Source organism: Lagopus leucura, unplaced genomic scaffold (assembly GCF_019238085.1).
Source record: "Lagopus leucura isolate 7727_CA_CO unplaced genomic scaffold, USGS_WTPT01 Super-Scaffold_100008, whole genome shotgun sequence".
In the NCBI taxonomy this organism is placed as follows: domain Eukaryota; kingdom Metazoa; phylum Chordata; class Aves; order Galliformes; family Phasianidae; genus Lagopus; species Lagopus leucura.
The window spans coordinates 6,919,703-6,941,453 of record NW_024962265.1 but is presented as its reverse complement, the minus strand read 5'-3'; the positions used below and the strand labels follow the sequence as shown (position 1 = coordinate 6,941,453).

The window sequence follows — 21,751 nt, the reverse complement described above, 5'->3', positions numbered from 1 at the left end:
GACATTTAATTTTCCCAAAACCTAGATTTAAAATAAATCCTGTTATAGACTACAAACATCAACCAATATAATCAGAACCCAGATAGAATACGTTCTCTGTATTTCACCCCCTAGCAAGTGCTGTCAAAGCTAAGACAATAACATTATGCTTAATTTGCCAATAATTAATACAGAGACACCATAAAATGTGCTTAATCCTCAAAGAGATTCAGTTGCTCGACTCCAGATTTCAAAGAAAAGCATGCAAATGCAGTAATAAAATGCATTCCATTTAATCAACTAAACACATAACAGACCAATTCACATTGTTTTATGGCATCAAATAACAGATTCTAATGTGATTCCATGTGGGAGAAAAGAGGGAGGTTGCTGTAAGTACTAGAACAGGTCACAGACAGATGATTTCTTAATGAAATGCTAAAGGCTTCCAAAATTTACCTCTCATGGGAAAATAAAAACTTCCCCTTCCTGCTATGTCTTTAACCAAAAGAAAAGACCACAAAGGTCACCAAAATATGCCAGTTTTAACTGGCTTAACTGTAGAAAACGCAGATTTCTTATTCTGAAGTTAATAAAGTCCGTATTATTTGTTTGTATCATCTCATTATGTTATCACTGCATCAGCTACACTATAAAGTTGCCTGGAAGAATTTTGAACAATGACAAACCTTTTGGAAGCAGAGCTGCAAACAGTCATCCAGCAAAGTCTATCAGAGCGAACAAAAAATAGCCACTTTCTGCTTGATTCAGAAAACAAAAGGGAAGGAGAAAAGGAACCAAACAAACCTGTGCTATTATGTAAAATGAAGTACAGCTCATAAACATTAAGGCATTTTTACACAGCAGATATCTGAAAGAATAAATGTTGTTCTAGAGAATGCACTGCAATATGGGTTGGAAAACATATGAAATTAGAAGGGGAAAAAAAAAGAGATGTTGACTCATGCAATTTGGTGGTAGCAAAAAGCTCTATCACTAGTGCAGACTGCAAATGGTCAGAAAAGGCTTTAGTTCCATCAAATATCTCAAGTCCAAAATTTCAAATATATTTTCACTTTATTTTATGAATGCCCATCAGATATATATCTTTGATGCTACAGCATACCAGTTGAATAAAAACCAACAACATAAAAACCCCTTTCATAAAAGACCCAAGAAGTGAAATCCCAAAGCCATAGCGAATTACTCCGTGAGCATATCATCTTTGACAACCATATATAAATGACATCATGACGACAAATACAACGTACAATAAGTGTGCCATGGTACAAAATATACAAAAAAGAATGCGTATTTAATATACATTCAACAATACCCCATAAAAATCTTTGTTGGGAAAGTGAAGTGCCTTCCCAAGAAGAACAAAAAATGTACACCACTTCTGTAAAGATGCCTGAAGTATCTCCCATCAAAAGAGCAATGCCTGTGTTCCGTGACAGGAGATATTAAATAACTGAGCTGAATTTTCCCTAAAGAAACAAAAAATCTAAACTTCATAAATTTTTGTCCACGCTTGTAGCATAATAAAGTATTCAGAGTGCAGAAAATTCAATTTAATTTAAATTTTTACTTAAAAGCGGGCCCTCTTTTACAGATATAGCTCAGTCATATAAAACCAAAAAATCTATATTCCCTATAATACAAAGACCTTTTCTGCCCATGTGTCTCTTCTGGCTTTGATGCATTCCACAATTTACGTAATTTTAATGGAATGGAAATACGAGTCTGACCAGAGGTCAGGACAAAACTGGTTCCTCATTTTCTCCCGGCTCTATGCAAGCCTTGCATATTTTTTCTTAAGTATTTTTTGCCTTATTTTCAGACTCCTTCCAGTTCGACTTCAATGAGAATTCCAGGACATGATTGGGGTGGGCTCTATGAAGAACTCATGCTTACAAAGTGACTGATTTCATGAAGAAGTCCATCTAGCTTCCAGTTTTCAAGGAACCCTTTGTGCCCTTCTTTCAAAGAAGGTACTTGTATTGACAGTAGAAAACATTTAGATGCTGAGCTGCCTAAGTGCACAACCACACACTCAGCTTCCCTGGGCATTCATCCTCATCCCTTGCCTGGGGCCAGAAACAGATGCAGCTGAGTGTCTCTAATAAGTCTATCAACGGATAAAGATGATGCCTGATCTCCAAAAGTGGAGATTTCATGCTTTATTTCCACAGTTCAGGCTTTGCTGGCTTGCACTCGAGGGGAAGGCGGCATATTGGCAGCCCAAGGGAAGGGAATGAAACTGCCACCAACCTCTCTTGAAAGGACAAGTTTTCACAGAGAGCGATGAGTGCAAACTGTAGCTATCACTTTCCCTGTCTTTAAAGAGCTCATCCTTACCACTGCCTATAAACTCATGAGCCCAGATCTGCAATTTACACAGCAGCAGTTAACATGTCTAAACTCAATAACATCAGCTTTTACCTCAGCCCTGTTTGCCATGAACTAGGCAACAGAATGGGTTCAACTTACAGGTGCAGAAGCATTCCTCTTGCATTAGATGCCAAGGGCAGACCACCAAGCCCTCCAAACCACTAAAATCAAAAGCATCCTCTTAAGCTCAGAACTGATCTGAAGCTTGTTCCCTGTACCATTCACAACTTTGATTTTAAAAGAACTCACACATATGTAACTAAAGGACTACACACAACCTTGGCAGGAGGGTTCAGGCCTGTCTGAAAATCATTTCCTACGAATATGTGCAGAAGGAGAGATAGGAAATGAAAGGTACCTATAAATTACATGGCATGCCTGAGCAATGCCCAGGTGAATGCAAAAAAAATTATGTTATTTGCAGTATGTATATCTCTTCCTGAGTTAAATTTCATTCCCAGTATGGAATCCAAGCATCTGTTTGGGTTTTTTTGGCAAGGTACTCAATCACGTGGTAAGGCAATCCAATTTTATGGTTTGCTTCCTGTCTTCATTCTTCCTAAATGGCTGAGCATTTCTCACCGAGATCACTACTGCAATGTGTGCCAGAATATGTTTAAAATATGGTCCTGTAAAAATAGAAATCAGGTTTCTTTCTTTGAAGGCAGCATTAATTCTTCATATATTCTGGGATCTTGAGGATTTCAGCTGAACAGATTCAAAGTGATCTTCTTTTTCCTGCAATGGAAAAGACAGGTTCGCATCAGCTGGGAATCTCAAATTCACTGCACCAGTTGCTACAGTCACTTCTCTTAACAACTTCAGAGCAGCCTTTGATAAAGACTTTGTTTCTACCACAGTAATGAAGAGCACAGTTTGACTACTGTTTAATAACACCACTAATTCTGTAAAAAAAAAAAAAAAAAATGCAAAATAATCAAAATTATGTGAAGAAGAGAAAAGCCAAAAAATTTGTCAGGAAGAGAAAATTTTCCATGGTACTTTCTTTAGAGGGTGCAGGGAAGGTTTGCATTTTGTATTCATAGCATAGTTAGCCAGAGCTAAGGAATTGTAAGATAACCATATCTATGTTTATGATTATTTAGTAATTTGTTTGTTACTTTAAAGAAAATGTTGAGAGTAAAGCCTGTGAATGTGAACGCTACTGCCCCGCTCCTGGATCACCATTCCTAATCCTCTTCTGGAAAAGACAAAAAGCCTGCAAACTCTCTGCCATCCAAAAATCAGGGGCAGTAGATTGATTTGTTCCTATCTTTTTCCTGCTGGGTGACAGCCCAGCCTATCTGTCAGCAGGTATTAGGGTGCAAAGTCAGGACAACCTGACAATCCACACGGGAGCTACTGAAAATCCCAAAGCTACTCACTGGGAAGTGCTGGCTCTTGCATCGTGTACCTATCTTTTCTATTAGTTGATGTACACAAACACAATGGGAACTACATTAACTCATGTTCTGGTCCTTAAAGGAGTGTCCATCAGAGATCAGGACAGTCTGGTGCACATGTGAGGAAGAGCAGGAGAAAATTGTCCTGCACTTGCCTACAGCAGAGAATATATTTCTTCTTCTGAAGGACTCGGAATTGTTATGCTACAGACAACAGATGAAACTAGAACAGCCTCCATCCTCAGGCAGTTTCATGATTCTTTAACTTCCATATTCTCATTAAAAATAATAGTTATTTCTTACTATATTACAGTCCTAGCCCTAAATTGCTTGGATTCTCAGAGCCATTAATAGCTTCATTAGATATTTTGTCTCATAGAAATGCCATTGCCAGTAGCTTGAACATATAGTTAAGATAGTTATTTCTTTGTTTTTCCATTTAAATTTCTTCTCTTTTTCTCCTCTGCTTTTCTCTATTATTTTTCTTTATTTTACATGCAAATATATCATGAGATAATTTCCTCATCCTTTCCATAAATGAAAAATAATGCCTATAACATTTGTTTTGGAGAAATATATATTAAATTCCAGTTATCTGCAGGGATACAGGACACAGAATTCAGTGAGCTAATGAGGTACTGTAAGCTGACTTTGCCAGCTATGATTATCTAGCAGGAAAAAAGGGAATCAGCTTAGAAATATCTGACAGGCTTGTTTAAAAAGGAGAGAATACTCAGGGAGCCTGCTACAATGGATACAGAAACTTTAAAAAACTCTTTTGGAGTTTCTTTCCATTTGAGTGGTCTAATACTATAGCACTAATGCTTACTTTTAAGAAAAAAAAGAAAAAAAAATGAAAGAAAAAAAACCCAACATTTCTCTCACACTCTCATCTCTATACTTCTAATCAGGCAGAAACCAGTGGTTGGTGCTGCAAATTGAGTCAGCAAAGCTTTTACAGTTATCAAGCGTACAGCAAAACATAACCCTCAGCAGCACTGGTCATCACGCCCAGCCACATCCAGCCAAGCCATTTCACGTCCAAAAATATACCATCCTATATCCTACAAAGTTCTACTGGAAAGTTATTCCCGTAGGATTCAAAATTGAATCTATATCCATTGTTGTGAAAGCTGCATAAAATTTGATGTGCTTTCATTTTATTTACATTTTCAAAATCCTTAGGATTACATTTTTTCACCTTTCCACAAGGAAAGAGACTGACTTTACAAGACAAATAGTCAAGGCAGGGGCAAGAGGAAGTTCTGCACATTAGCTGTGTATCGTGTCCTAGGAGGGAGATCTGGGGAACAGTTGTGTGGAAAGAGGAAAGCGCTCTAATAAAAATATAAGACAACCAAGAGAAAGGAAAAATAAGAGAAAAGAAAGGACACACGGTTACATTGCATTGCATTCAATAACAGAAAGGAAAACAAAGAACATGAGAAAAAAATCTCAAAATTCAACTTTCTGAAATACTACTTAGACAAGAAACAAAAAAGCCTCTTTTCAAAAGATTCTATGTATTATTATTGTTGAAGAAACCTTATTTTGAAACAACCCTAAATTCAGCAGAACTGTGTGAAAGGGAAAATGTTATTCACCTTTTTCCTGTAATAACAGATGCCCCAGCTGGACTCCCTTAAAGACAACACCAACTTTCCCACTGACTGCAAAGCATTTGGAAAAAGATCAAAATGCTTGTGGGATCTACCATGACAGCTTTCTGTTGTCCCTATAGAAATAATCAAAGGACATAAAAGACCTTTGTGCTAGGAATTCAAACATACAACAACACTGCATCACATGCTGCAAAAAAATGCTTAGTGCTATTGCTCTCCAACAAAATGGAGGAGGTTGCTGTACTGGGTGATGGGCTTTAGCTGATGCTTCTCTTCATCTGAATACTATAATCCTGAAAATTATGGCTCTCAAGTTAGCCATGAAATCAGCCCAGGTGAGGCGCAAGCAGCTGACTGATGGCTGTTCCTGATATTAATTTCCTGTATCTATAATAGCTGTGTTTGCTTCAGTGGAGGTATCTGGTAGGAATCCAGGAAGAGAGGTTTCCCATGCCTCTTTTTAGGCACAGCCCTTACAATAAAGAATGCTTCAGAAAGCTCCCTGCAGAAGAGAAAGCATTTCTTTAATTCCCTGAAACACTTATCATTACTCACATTGTGGGTTTCAGCAGGTCGAGAGCAAACTGGGTGATGTGTGTGCCAGAGGCTACACAAAGCACGGTGCAAATTGGCATCACAGCCTCGTCGCATCCAGTGATAAATAATGGTAATAATTATTTTTGGTATTAATAGTACTAATTACCACTTACCTTTGTTGCCAAGGACTTCAGCTTCCCCAGCAGTGACTGCTTATTTGAATATACTATTTCTTCTTCATTATCTTCACCCTCCATTATAGCACAACTGTCAGCAGCTGGCAGCTCACACTCTTTTGAGTTCGCTGTCATCACTAATTTGGAATATTTATACTCCAGCCTGAAGACAGGAAGCCATACAGGTCTTCTTTTAGTTGGGTTTTTGTTGTTGTTTTGGTTTTGTTTTTTTTTTTTTTTTTTTACAAATGTCTCCTATTCAAATATTTTATAATTTAGATTATCTGAAGTCCTGCTGAAAGGTATGAGTTAGACTCAAGAAAAACCCTTTTGGTCTTCATACTTTGAGAAAACCATGTTGCTTCAGGACTTAGTCAACCTCAAACTCTTAGAGGTTAAAAAGACACCTCCTGTCAGGAAATCATCCCATAAAAAATTATTGGGGATTTTCTATATTTTTCATTCTAGCATTTTTGAAAATCATTGCCAGCAGAAAACTCAGCCTGGTCAATCAACAGACTGATTGAGCATGGTATTTTTCATCAACATTGTCATAAGGTCAGATCCATGACAAGTCTTTTTGTTTAATACATCAAGTTTACTTTTATATGCAACACAACTTGCAGCACTTACTTCTGGTTCTTCTTCCAAAAATAGCAGGTCAAAGCTATCAGCAGCACAGCAGTGAAAGCACCAACACCAGCTCCAACCTTTAGCCAAAAATCCACCGTTTCACAAGTGCTGGTCCTTTTCTCTGGCAAGGGAACCCCCCTAATGCAATGCTTTGGCTCATTCCATACATATAAGGTTTCCTTTCAAATAGAAATCATAGAACACCAGAAAATGAGCTGTTCGTAGGAAAACAGAGAACTATTTAAAGTTGAAATAAACAAGCTGTTTTTTAGTAAATGGGTTAGAAATCTTTTCAATAAAAGAAAACCAAAGCAAGTGCTTGGTTTTCAGTCATATTGTCAACTCAGTCGTCGCCTTGATTGTAGTTGTAGATTCAAACATGGCAAAAGGGTTTCCTCTTCTTTACTTGATATGCTTTGGTTTGGACAGGGATTGTAAATTGGCTGTGCCTGCTTTGGAAATGTTTGTCAACAGGGTAGTTCTGAACAAGTAAAAGGATTTCCTAATATTTTATTAGAAGAGGCAGTAACAAAAACACTGCAAACAAGAAAAGATGAATTTCTAAACTGAAATCTGTCTAGTCTGCCACGATGATTATGGCTACATAAGGACTGATGTACTTTAGACATTCCATTCTGCAAACAGCTTGCTTGCTTGTAGGAATGTATCTAGAGTTTAGGTCTTACCCATACAGACACAGGCTTGAGGAGAGCTGCTATGGGCACAAATATTCCTGAGTCTCAACACAGCCGGAGATCCCCAACTCTACATGCACTTAACATGTCCACTTGCACAAAGAATTTCAATAGCTTTCAAGTTTTACCCAAATGCACACACGACTCGGAGCTGGGGGTGCTGTACCTGAAATCCTTTTTTGCAGGCTCCCTCAATCTCATGGTAGTCTTGCTCTGTGCACAGAGGGCAAGCTTCTGCACTTTCCCACACAAAGTAGAAAGTGCATCCATCGCAGGTGCCAGCAGGGCATGAGCTAGGGGGAGAGCAAAGCATCATTATTATTTATTAAACACTCTGGAGTTTGCATCTTCACTCTATATTCTGTTGGTAATGGTAAGTACAACCAATACAAGTAGATAAATATCCATCAAGTCAGTACATGGAGAAATCTGGGGGAAGAATTTTTCCCAGTTTACAAAATGCTCTCTCAAATAAAAATAGATGTTGTGCTGTCACAGGTCCAAAAAAACAGTTCAGTTCCTGGCAGTGTGTGCTACCTACGCACCTACAATGAAGAGAAGAAGTCCTGGGGCAGCAGAACTACTCTAACATTTCACCAACATGAGCTAGACTGGTGCACGCCTCTCACTTTCTCCTGCACTGGGTGACTGTTTCCTATGAATGCTACAAGTTGGTTCCTGCTCTTGTTAAAATGATGCCTGGGTGATGTCATCCATATGGAATGGACTTGTCCTGTCATGGTTAATTACGAGGAAGATGTTCACCAGTTAATGAAGAGATAACAGTTTTTCTTTGCCTAAGAGAGACTAATGAGTTTATTATGCATTCAACTGGAAGAACAAAGTTGTATTGGCAATGCTAGGGCACTCGTGCAGTTTATCCTCCTGACAACTGCAGCAGTAATAACAGCAGTAGTGACACATAGGCCATGCAAGAAGTTGGGTTGTTTAACTGATATATACCCATGCAGAAAAATTGATGTAAATGTGTTCCTTGTACCATCCGGGAATCTGTTATTTTGATCTAAAGGACTAAAAATCTGTTATTCCGATCTAAATAACTAAAAGCCAATTCTGGCTTACCTTAATTTGAATAACTGGTAACTATCGTCTCTGGATAATGTAATACTTTTTGCCAAACATGATCATTGACAGATCTTTCTCCTCTTTTATATCTTTCACCTTGTACTGCAACTTCATGTGATACTAAATGCTGTGTCTGGGAGATCAAAGAGGTACATGCAGTACTACTTGACATTTATCAGCTACCTTACTAGTTATTTGAAAATAGCTGTCTGACTGCTGAGTTAATCAAAGTGGGGCAAAGAAGGGACATGTCAACAGGAAATGAAAGAAGGTACGTCATGTCAGCGTCAGTTGTGTGATGTTTCACATAGATGCGTCTATGCCCACGCTGTTAAAAGCCGAATTGTTTACTCTTCTCACTACTGGTGAGTTATCACAGCTCACACTGTGTTAAACACAAAATGCTAGAAAGCAAGGATTCACACCTGAAGGAGATTCACACAGCATTTGATAGATGGTAACATGTTGCCCAGCATAATTTGCAGATTGTCAAGGCCTTAAGAAACTGGATAAACATCTCCAAACATCAGTCACTCTGCTGTCACATGTGAAGCAGCTGCCTCTTTGGCTTTGTTCAGGTGGGCATGAATAACCCATCCCAAAGAGGATCCCACACATCTCAAAAGGTTAGCTTTTAGGAAGGAGGATGAGTGAGGGTATGTATGATCAATACAGTAGTAATGTCCAGACAGACATTACTGTAAATATAGTGTATAATAAAAATATCATATAAAGATAGTGTATCATATTATATATGATGGGCTTTGACAGATCTGGTGGAGAAATGAGTGAGACTTCCCAGAAGGTTAAATGAGGGAGAACAGCACTTTTCATTACTTTTAAGTATAAACTTCCTAATGAATTTTCAGGCACTACTGGGACACAAACATTTAAATACCTGGGCACCGAAAGCTCTCCCTGATCTGGCTTGTTGGGGTTGCATCTCACTGTCACAACAGTTGCACGACCATCTTCACAAGAGGTTGTTGCTGTTGAAGATCTAATAAGAAACAGGAAGAAAAATGTGCGGTCAGTAATGTTTCCACTACAGTAAATACATGCTGCTGTTTCATATGTCTACATCATTCATCAATCTGCAATAATAATGTAATACTGTTTGCTATGGCACTTTTGCCATTGTCAGCTGGAAGAACAAGAAGGAGGAATAGAAGCTTCTTACGCTTCATCACATCATTCAAATCTCAAAGTACTCTGAGATGACACTTGGGAACTGCTCTGTTTGTCTAGCTAGCTTGATTTCTGCTGAGCAAAGAAATAAACCTGCCCACCAAATAAGAAAGATCGAAAAAACAGAATTACAGGCACTGTTGTGCTTGCTGTATTACTCTGACAGAGTTCACAATAGCTTTTTCCTTGTCCAGGAACTCTATATTACACTGTTCTGAAACAGCAGAAGGTAAGGAGGATGTTATTCCAAAAAAACTAATGCTGTTAGTCAAGTTTATAATATTCTCAAAGTAGGGTCACTACTGTAGGGTTTGGTCTGCAATATCTGTCAAGAAAATGTATTTGAGTATTCATGAAGTGTTGAAACCTAAAGTGGTATAGCAAATTAAGATCTATCACTGAAGTCAACATTGAGAGCCAATTGGTACACCAAATGTAGGTATGTGCCTTAGGATAACCTGCATAGCCCCACAGCTCCAGAAAGGAAACACAGAAACTCAGTTCACATGTCTACCAGCACACAGACATCTTAATAGAGGTGATTTTTGAGCTAACTATTACCCAAATTCTTGTTATGGAGGAGAGTGAGTAATAAGAAAAGTATGCTAACAACTGAGCAACTTGGAACAATTTTTTTTATCATTAATACATTCATTTTTGTAACATCAAAAAATACAAATGATTGTGAAAGAAAATATACTATGAAAAGTGAACACACCAAAGTCACATACAAGAAATTATGGGAAAGTAACATGACAGAGGAAGTGGCGCTTGGATTAATCAAATTTCTGGTATCACCATCTATCCATCAAGTATAATTTAGACTTAAGCAAACAGTGTAGGCTGATTTCATAAAATATTCTTCAACACATCAACCCATATCTGCCAATTGTTGACTACAGCAATAAAGATTAAAGGTGCATTAAAGATCTTCCCTTAGAGCTTTAGTTTCCTTTAAACAAAAGAAAGTTGAGGTACCGGTTAGCAGGACTCTTTACCTACTTGTAAAAGAAATGCACATCAGGTACTTTGCTTGGAGAGGGAGGGAACATGTCTGTCTTGACACTGATATTTTCCAGCGTTGTTTCAACAGTAGCTCCTAAAATTTAGGAAAATAAAAATGAAAGGAATAAGATAGGGATGGATTTTCTGAGGGGTTCGTGTGCAATATTTTCTGTCTGCAAGGTATGGTTCTCACTTAATATAGCATTTAATTACATAGTTGTATATTATTCATTTTCCTTTATTCTAATTGAGATTGCAGATTTGTATGTTCCTCATGCTGTCTGATTTTGTCATACCGAAAATATTAATAAAAACAGTGTACATTAATTATACTCTTTTTGTCTGAATTTACATCTATCAGGAGATATCACAGAATAATAAAATAACTCAGTTTGGCAAAGGACTTCTGGAAATCATCTGATATTATTAACTGCTAAAACCATACATCTTGCATGTGATGCTTTTGTGTACAACTGTAACATAACATAATCAAAACATCTAGAGCAATCTGTACTATTGCAGGAAGAAAACTTCAATGAAAAGATTCAGAAGGATTATGGATTCGTAGGAAAGTCTTGATGGCACATTTTGGAACAAACAGGTGGGTGCATGGAATAACAAAGGTTACACAGGCCTGCATAGACTTTGGAGAAGACCTAAGAAAGAGGAAAACTCAAGTAATGCAAATTCTGAGATCCTTTTTATCACATGAACCAGAGAAGATGGAAAACACTGATCCTGCACCACAACATTTCAGAAGTGGGAGCTGTACAAATGGGGCAGGTGGCATCCTTCTAGTGCGGTGAAAAACTGCTGGAACTGTAAAAAGCAAAGTGGTAGCAACCAGCAACTGATGGGAAGACTGAAGACAACAGTTTTCCCCTTGTTCTTTCAACAGTTCAGACACTCTGGCTGCATTCTTTAGTCTGTCCAAGCCTGTGATCATGTAAGTACATGCACCAATGTGCTCAGTAACACTGCCTAGTCATGCAGGTGAGGAATCGCTACAGAGCATCACATCAGCACAAAGAAAAAGCAAAGAACCTTGTTGCAGCAGCCATGGGGAACACATGCAGAGAGACATCATTGTTGTGGAGGAGTCTGAGAACACAGGCTGGAGTCCCTTTAATAATATTTCCTCTAATCAAAGATACTGTGTCTAACACAGGGCATCTTAAATTTGGATCTCAACCAAACATTCGTTACTCAATAGACAGGAAGATGTAGCTCCTAGGGACTTTAATATATTCAAGAGGCAATGAGAGAATATTCCTATCCCACACGCTGTACTGCAAAGCTGGCATCCCAAAGTGCCATTTCTAAAAATAATAACACTGGAAGCAAAATCAAGTGTGAGGAAAAAAGATGGCATTTCTCAGAAGATATTAACTAGATAGCTAAAAAGCCACAACAGCTCTCTCTTGAATGACAACTGTTTTGATTAAGAGTCCACTTTGGAATAAAGTAGCAGGAAAGGAACCTTTAAAAAAAAAAAAATTGGCAAAATTTTCACAGAGAGGGAATAGAGAATCAGATAGCAATCTATTTAAATCAAAAGTTTCAGTTACAAAAAAAGTGATAATGGATGCTAATGACTTCAGGGAAAAGCTCATGTTTGGCAGCACCAGAAAAATTGTAAGTCTGAGAACTGTTAAAAAATACTAGAAATAAAATATGCCTTATGGATGTCAAAGGCAAACTTTAAGCATTTTAAAATGTACAAGTTTTAAAAGTACAGAAAATGCAGAAGATCTCGATATGTTTACTCTGTACAAAGAGAAAATCATGATTACCTGTGTCCTTTCCAAGATAATGCTTGTACACCTTATTTTTTCACTAGGAAGAGAGGATTTTGGCAACTACCTGGGATTCACACATAAATTAGTAAACCTGTATCTAAGAGTAAATCAGGCCAACAGGATTCCCCACTTAGAAATATCTGTCTTTAATAGAACATTGAATGATAGTGAAATGTCTGAAGACTGATGGAGAGGGAATACAGTGTAGAAATTCAGAATGGACAAAACTGAACCACAGATGAAAATGTGGCTAACACGATGTGGCAGATCAAAAGGAATGGAAAGTGGAAGACGACTTCAGTTAATGCACAGATACATTTAAAAAAGCAGACAACATAAATTAATGCAGAACAGCTTCTGCTCAATAAATCTTATTTCATTCCTTGGGTGCTGATGAATTTGGTTGCTAAAAAATTTATGTACATTTATCAAGTATTGCACTAATTAATATGAGATTTTAATTAAAGAGTTGGCAGTGTACTATCAATTAAGTGTATACTCTGAATTAAAATTTATTTAGCTAATCAATTACAAAATTATCTGTCCATGGCACATTGTCATCAAAAGGGGTATGGCCCCAGGTTTCTCTAGGCAATGACCCAAAATGTCCCAAAATGCAAGGTTTTCATCAGTGATCTGCAAGTAACAGCATAATCACTACTGGTAAAGTGCAGATGAGACAAAGATCAAGAGGAATAGAAATAAAAAACAGGGTGACTTCATTCACTTGGTAAGCTGGTCCCACTGAAACATAACATATGTTAGTGCAGCACTGCACTGCAGGAGATGAAGGCCAGTCCTAAAAAAGAGAGATTGTCTCTTGAAAATTGTAACTCTGAAAAAGAACTTGGTCTGGACAACAGAACCAAGAGGGTATCATGAAATCCCATGAGTTCGGAAGGGCTCAAAGATTCAATTGTTGCACGTAAATACAAACATGAAAGTGATTCTCATTGTCTTTATAGTGAATGACATGCTGTAGTAGATCCCAGTCTGATGCCCAAACTTTAAGAAAAGATAATAACAAGAGGCCACAGAAAGAGCCTCAAAAGGTATTTGGATGCTTGAGAGAAATACCTGTTAGCAAGAGACTTTGAAGAATTTGGTCTGCTTAGTTTATCAGAAGAGCAGATGGGCAAGGTGTGATTGTGTGAGGAGGTGTGATGATCCCGGTGTACAAAAAAATTCCCCAGACAGGAGAAAGTAGTAAGTGCTGAAAATTGAAGCCAGGCAAATTCGAACAGGAAAAAAAAGCTGTTTTAATACAAAATATGGAGATGGTGTTTGTCCAGTGAAATGTGTAATAATAACAACTACTAAAAAGCTTTCATTTCCGTTAGTCTTAGATGTTCAGGTTTGGAATGCTCTTGCAAAGATGTGCTTTTGTCAAAAACAGGTTTCTGGGCTTACTGCCAGGGAGCAAGTACAAACATTCTGTGCCTGTAATGGACAGGTGAGCAGACTAGATGACTTCATTGTCTGCTCTGGCCTTAGACTCTGCGAACTTGTGAGCCAGAGCAATGAAAGACATAATGGTGTACACTGCCTCATGCTGCCCTCACCTAATTATGCCCCAGTAACACCTGAAATTGCCTGAGTGGGGACTTGGCATGGGCAGGAATACTTGGACTAATGGGACTGCTACAGTGACTGGTCTTGCTCTACACAAGATGGGCAGGAAACATGACAGCAAAAGAAATCCTTTTAATTACATTCTCCAGATTTTTATGCTGAAATTTTATGCACCACGGGACCCACAAGACCAAACACAGGAAAGAAATACTAATACAGACAAGAGCTGACCAGCGCTAGGATAATTCATTTGCAGCAATATGCGAAACACAAACCACATACCTAAGAACCTGTCAGCAAGGCTATTGGACTGAAGAGCCAGGGCTGTTCGGAAGCCCTTGCTGTCTGATGGGATGATGGTGGACTGACAGACAAAAGCTCCCACAAAGTTGGAAAAATCTTCTGATTCTGCAACCATGTCCTTCAGGGTAACATCTGTGATATTGTCAGTGCAAATAGCCATCTTTTTACCCTGCAGACAATCAGGAAAAATGGGGAAGCTGTTGGTTGTTGATAGGATGTGGAAAAGCTTGGGAGGCATTGCATACTGTATGAGCTTCATTCGTCTTAGAAATAACTCGATGTTTCCATCACGAGAGAAACAAATTGCAGCAATAAACTGTGTCATCCTGAAGGCTGCGATTAAAGCCTCGTTTAGACTCAGAAACAAGATGTCACCTCCAGTATGTGTCTTATCAGAAACTTGTGCTATGAAGCACTTTTCTCTGTTTATCTTGACAGCACAGTGCTTACTTGCAGAGCATAATAAAATGGCTTGTACAAAAAAAAAAACATATTGCCTGTAAATAATGCACTGTAGAATACCTTTTTATTTGGAATTTAAACCAGATAAAATATTCTCAAAGCACGACTACATTAAATCCATAAGCAGATACACAGCCTTCAAGACTGCATTAATGTCACATACTGAGACCAATGTAAGAATCTCAGAACAGCAGCAGCGAATTCCTAATCAAGGAATTTGGCAGGCTTGCCCCTCCAAAATGCCTGACACAGACACCTGGTCCTCTGGGTCTGACAGTACTGTAGTACCAGGAAAAACTGCTTGAGAAATGAAGACCAGATCTACAGGGCAGTATCTTTATGGATCTGTCATCAGCTGTAATCCAGATAGGTATGTACACATTTAAACCCAAAATTATGCAAAATTCTTTAAAGAAATATGATTACTGGTTTATCTCATCTCATGCAAACCTTTTGGTATATGGAGATTTCCTAACTTTACAGGGATAAACACTGATGTAAACTGTATGTACTGGCATTCAAGGGATAATCATCTGGTACTGCTCCAAAATGTCAACTGCTGTATATGATAATATGCTCTGCAACACTCCAAATCCGACTGGGGGCAAGGTACAGAGGAAAGTATCTGCACAGTGATGATGCACACTGCCTCAGTGCGATCCCACCAAGAATTAACACGGACTGCACATTGGTTAACTCAACCCTCAACACCCACTGAGCTCACCTCATTTCCACACAGGCTGATGTTAAAGAAGTGGAAGAACTTGGTCCCACGGGAAGTGAAGCTCGGCCCACTCATCAAGGAGCCCACCTGGCTGAGGTTGCTAAAATCGTAACTCAGGGTCTGGTTATCCTTGACGTATGACACCAAGCAGTCACTGAAGCAGGCAGAGTGGTCCTTCAGAGATGAAGAGGAATTCATAAATGAGAAATTATGGAGGACCAGGAGCAAACCATATAGCTGGCAACTCTGCGTTAAAGCAAGGAGGAGCAGACAGGACTACTTTCCTTGCTAAGGACAAAAGGGAATTTGTCCTGTTTCTGTGATTCATTTTTCCCCTGAGAAAATTCCCATCCTTGCTTCAGTTCCTTGCAACCAAATCTCAGTAGGACTTTGATGTTCCTAAACCTTGCCTTTCTGCTATCCAAGAAAATGTAGAGTTGCTTTGTTTTGTAGTGGGCATATTTATGATCTCAATGTCCAAGCTTAAAACCCTGTAGATACACCAGAACCACAGCCTTTCTTACACTTGCATCTTGCCAACCCAAGAAGCAGAACTTAAGAAACAGTAACAAAATATGAACCCAACCGAAAACAGGAAGAATATGAACAGAATGGATCTGTTCAAATACCCGTGCAATTCCTTGCTGAACAATACTCACATGGTAAACATTTATCTAGGCTTACAGGCAAATTCTAAAGGGAAGGTAACATCATCCAGCTGGTGAAGTCCCTGAGTTTAAAATAGCAAGAGTTTGGGACAGTTTGAGGTTCAAGTAACTTAAATGTTTACTTTATTCATACACTATCCCAATGTAGCTTCTTGAAATGGATCATTTTTTGAGCCAATGTGGTCAATGTTATCACTTTATCGTACATGTAGAAACAAAAATTAGACTAAGGATGTAACTGGAAGAATGAGTTCACTGGTTACAATAATACTCCCATGCTAACAAGGCACATACCTGCAGTAAAAGCAGCCAAGCTGGCCCTCTGAATGCTTATGTTCCAACCTACCCAGTCTGCCCTTCACTGAGATAATCACAGCTTCCATACCTTGGTGCTCTTGCTGCCAGGCCCACATGGGATGCAGGCCTCTCTGCCGTAGACCTGGTGGATGGACAGGAAGGTGTTGGCTGGACACTCCTTGCACTGGCTGGTCTCCTTCTCGATGTAGTGTCCCACTGGGCAGGGCACACAGGATGAGCCAGACTGCTCAGAGCCCAGCGCGCAGGCCCGGCAAGAGGAGGCGACTCCATCCACTGCGTTAGTCACTGTGATGGAGTAGATCTTTGCCACATCATTGATGAACTGCCTGCTCTAGAACGAGACCCAAAGAAACCACCCTGGTGCCACCACACCATTGCACATGGACATTGACTTATGCATGCACTTCCAGCATGGGTGGTTTACCCACAACTCCTTCCTGAGTTACCCTGTGTCTTAGTTTCAGCTGGGATGCAGTTTTTTCTTCAGAGTGTCTGGTGTTCTGCTATGTTTTGGCTCTAGCAGAAAAATAATGTTGCTAACACACTGATGTTTATAGTTGCTGCTAAGTAGTTGTTGTACAGAGCCAAGGCCATTCTCAGCAAAAGGCCCAAGGAGCTGGGAGGGAACAAAATTAAGACAGCTGACTGCAACTGGATATTCCATACCATATGCCACCATGAAGAAGGCATTTTGAAGTGGATAGGAGTTCACCTCTCTCTCTTCCACTGCTCAGGGGGCTGGCCGGGCATCAATCAGGGGGCAGTGAGCAACTACCTGTGCATCACTCATTATATACATTCACACACACACACACACACACACACACACACACACACACACACACAATAATTGTAACTATTATCCTATTTCTTTTCTCTATCTGGATCAATAGTTATATCTCAGTCCAGGAGTTCTACTTCTTTTTATTCCCGATTCTCTCCCCATCTCACTGGGAAGGGCAGGAGGGGAGTGAGCAAATGACTGTGTGGTGCTGAGCCACCTGTCCACTTAAACCACAACAACCTATATGGTAACAGCCACTCACCCTTACAAGAAGCCTGTGAGCTTTAACAGAACATAAGAGCAAAGACAGTGAGTGTCCAAAGGAAGCTGTGCTGTAAAACAATACTTACATCTTGGCCTTCATTTATTCTCTGAAAGGCCCAAGTAAAGGTGAAGGAAGCGTTTTTGGAGATTACATGAGTGTAGGATTGCTTCTCTTTACTTCTTTCCCATGACTCCACCACATTCGTATTTTTTCGATTAATATCCTATAAAAGTCATAATAATTTATTTAAAAAAAAAACAAAAGTGGAGTCATACTATACTAAATATTAGCATTTTATAATATAGTCATTAATATATATAAAGGATTTTACAATTACATTTAACATTTAATAAAAGGAAGCAAACATATTTATCCTGCTTTCCATCACTGGCAATGTTCCAGTTGAGAAAAGGCATCTATTCTAAAAGATGCTCTTATTCACACAGCAGTTAAGTTTAAAGTCCTATGGCCAATTATGAACAAGGAAGATTCAGCACAATGGCTGAGGTTTCAAATTCTGTTTATGCATAAAACACGTGGGTCCCAGAGCACAGAGAGAAAAAAATTAAAATTCAAAGAAATATTGTAGTTTCTACCATCTCAGTATATCCAGCTTGTTGATGTCTCTAGTGAAACAGTATCAAAATTTACACAAGAAAAACCTGTTCAGCCTATCTTTGTGTTTCTTATGCTCCATCAGTAGCCTATGATCCAGTCCAAGATAAAACAAATTCTTATAAATTACCACTAAATACAAAAAAAAGCACCAGCTTCACGCTGCAATTGAAGGAACAAGGGAGTGGTCACAGAATTGGGTACCTTCCTCAGCTGATGGACAAGAAAAGTAAAAAACCATGACACTTGGTTTCCACTGATAAATGTCTGCTGCCCTGCAGATTCCCCAAGTCACTGACTGGACCAAGACTAAATTTCCTGATTTCCCTTTTCTTATCATCCCTTCCCACACACAATGCTTTGGAACTGATAGAGGAAAACATGACCATCCAAGAGCTACTGAGACATTTATCAGTTGGTCTAAGAAGGGAAATCCGGCTTTTTGGTGACAAATAGTCTCTTCTAAAACAAACAATCAACAACAGCTCACAATTCTAGTAGCGGAGGGATTTTGCTGGGCTATTAATTAAATCCTTTCTCCAAGGGCACCCCAGACATAAAACTAATATCACGCTTAATCTTAGTCATAATAAACCAAGTGCAACTAATCACACCTATGCAGAGGTATTAAAGTGACATGTGAAATACCAGGCTCAGTTATCAGTCATGGAGAGAGGGGTCTCACTTACCGCCATGAAATACAGCACACAATCTGCTGAACAGATGGTCTCAAAAACAAAAGTGATCCGTCCTAGTTCTGACCCAGATGCTCCTGTCACTGACGTCGGAGGTCTATTTGAGAGGAAGAATAAAACATTTACAAGGTGCTCTCCAGACACACGGCAGTCAATCCTTACAATTGCTTTCTATACAGCAGGGGAACTACCAAAATACTATCACATAAAACCTGCCCTTACAGAACTATGGAGGATAAGCCTGCACTGCAGCTCTGCTCTGCATTATTGAGCACAGCAGGACTACTTTAAAGTGTGTGATTTCTTTATGGTACAGTTCCCTCACTATCATCAATACCCAAATTTGAATGTATTGGTAGAGAATGTTATTACTTAAATGTGTTACACAGGAGTAGCTTTAAGTGATTTTTTGCACTGATTCAACTGCATCTACTGGTGGAAGATGCAATCAGGAGTTTCATTAAACAACCAGGGTGCTCTCGTGCTATCTATTGAACACTTTAAAATACCCTTGACACTCCTAGCACTCAGCAGCAGGGACCACTTTGGAGAATTTCACATGATTATACTGGAACAATACTCAGAAACACCTGCAATGGAAATGACTACAGCTCACTAATTACTTCAGTAGAGCAATTCTGGGACACACTGAGCTTTTCCATGAGTATGTTTCTTGCTTCTTTTTTATCTATTTTGTTGTGTGGACATATTGTAAAATAAAAATTAGGGTTTGCTCATCTGTTATAAAAAGTAGCAACTTCCTTCAGCTGAGATACAGCATACCTTGCCTATCTAAGTCAGAGAATCATAGAATCATCTATTCCACTTGTTGATCATCAAGCACAACTACCAACCTGACCTACCAAGTCCCATCACTAAACCATATCCCCTTGTGCTGTGTCCACTTAAATACTCCCACATATAACTTAAATACATCCAGGGATAGGGACTCCACCACTTCCCTGGACAGCTCATTCCAATGCTTGACATTCCCCTCCAAGTAGAATTTCTTCTTAATGTCTAATCAAAACCTCCCTTGGTGCCGCTTGAAACCATTTCCTTGCATCCTATCAATTGTCACCTGAGAAAAGAGATTAACAATCTCCTTGCTACAACATTGTTACAGGTAGCTGTAGAGAGTGATGGGGTCTCCTCTCAGCCTCCTCTTCTCCACATTAAACAATCCCAGTTCCCTCCGCTCTCAATTCCATCTGCTCCTCATAACTCTTGTTTTACAGTCCCTCCATCAGCTTTACTGATCTTCTCTGAACATGCTTCAGCAACTCAATATGCTTCTTCTAGTGAGGGGACCAAAGCTGAACACAATATTCAAGGTGCAATATATAATGTTATAATAATACAATAATAATAAAAAATAAACAATGATAATAATCATTTATGATAATAATAATAGTAGGCACCTGGCCTGAGCTAGGAGCCTAAGGTCAGTCATTTGAAAAAGAAGAGATACGAGCACATCCAGCAGTTAATTCATCCTATCTGTGATTCCAGGAGAGGTGGGATGCCCTGTCCTCCTGAGGTTCCTGCATCTCTCCATTGACTCCAGGAGAAGCATAAACATTGCAGCCTAGCTAGAATAGCAAAGTCATGTGGGATCAGCATCCATTCCATGGCATGTTTTGCTTGTTTATTCACAATGGAAAACTGAAAACTTTATTCATTCCAAGGTTAATGTGACACAGGTGTAAGACACAGAGATAAGTGAAAAATAAATGGAATAAAATCCTGTTTCTTACTTAAATCCCGGGATGTGCAAGTTCAAGATAAGATAGTCATTGTCAGAGCCTCCAGCTCCACTCTGGATGTGATCACCAGCCACTTCCCAACCTTCACAGGACAAAAAAAAAAAAAGGTATTTAAGAAATGGGTCACATAACAACAACAACAAAAATCTGCATTACCATACGTTTTTAATCAGTTCAGTGCTTTCATACCAGATGTCTTGTGAAAACTGTAGGATGGTATAATAATGCTTTTGAAGGAAAAATTGTAATAATTATATTAGCTGCTGACTTCATAGGCAAATGTCAATTTGGAATCAGCAAAGTAATCAAAATTCCTTGACCTGTGCTGATCATTCCATCAGATGAGATGATCCATCTGACCTCTTCCAGCCTTAAAATTGATGAATAAATCTATGCATTAAACATAAAGCACATACTTCAGTACATCTCTGCTTAACACTTATAATTCAAAGCTTGAATTGCATCAGACTGACAAGGCAGATCAAACTGAGTGAAATTTCTCAGTGAAGACTGAGAAATGGTGAGAGAAGCCCAGAACAGAACCATTTTCACAAGTGAGCTGTGACTGCTCTCTGCTGTAATCTTAGCAGATGTGCAAAGAGAAAGCTCTGAGAACAAAATGAACAGTGACCATACACTTGAATTACGTTTTCCAAAACAGTTATGTGTGTGTTTTAAAGTCACAGTTATCACAAAACATGAAAGGACATAAATTAGAGAGAAGTCAAATAGTATTTTATCAATGGGGATATTCAGATGCTTCAAAGTATCACAGAATCATAAAATCATTTAGGTTGGAAGGAAGCCTTACAGGTCACCCAGTCCAACTCCCCTACAATGAACTGGAACACCTACAGTTAGATCAGGTTGTTCAGAGCCCTGTCCAGCCTGACACTGAATGTCTCCAGGGATGGTGCAACCACCACTTCTCTGGACAACCTGTTCCAGTGCATCACCAACCTTACTATAAAAAACCTTTTTCTTATATCCAGTCTAAATCTCTCCTGTTACAGTTTGAAACCATTTCCATTTGTCTTATCACAACAGACCCTGCTAAAGAGC

At 39.0% G+C, this 21,751-nt stretch overlaps 1 protein-coding gene across 2 annotated transcripts in view; it reads right to left on the bottom strand.

Annotated features, from left to right (window-relative positions):
- Window positions 1-1,037: 1,037 nt before the first annotated feature.
- ELAPOR2 (endosome-lysosome associated apoptosis and autophagy regulator family member 2) overlaps window positions 1,038-21,751 on the bottom strand; it is a 91,565-nt gene continuing 70,851 nt past the window's right edge. For both annotated transcript variants that reach the window (XM_042872509.1, XM_042872510.1), the window contains exons 11-22: window positions 20,681-20,771; window positions 18,918-19,020; window positions 17,699-17,836; window positions 16,632-16,895; window positions 15,579-15,752; window positions 14,372-14,561; window positions 10,716-10,812; window positions 9,424-9,525; window positions 7,606-7,732; window positions 6,745-6,923; window positions 6,109-6,274; window positions 1,038-3,111 (exon numbers count right to left, since the gene is read on the bottom strand). In XM_042872509.1, the coding sequence (XP_042728443.1) occupies window positions 3,052-3,111; window positions 6,109-6,274; window positions 6,745-6,923; window positions 7,606-7,732; window positions 9,424-9,525; window positions 10,716-10,812; window positions 14,372-14,561; window positions 15,579-15,752; window positions 16,632-16,895; window positions 17,699-17,836; window positions 18,918-19,020; window positions 20,681-20,771 (1,691 nt within the window). In that variant the 3' untranslated portion in view covers window positions 1,038-3,051. The remainder of the gene's footprint in view (window positions 3,112-6,108; window positions 6,275-6,744; window positions 6,924-7,605; window positions 7,733-9,423; window positions 9,526-10,715; window positions 10,813-14,371; window positions 14,562-15,578; window positions 15,753-16,631; window positions 16,896-17,698; window positions 17,837-18,917; window positions 19,021-20,680; window positions 20,772-21,751) is intronic.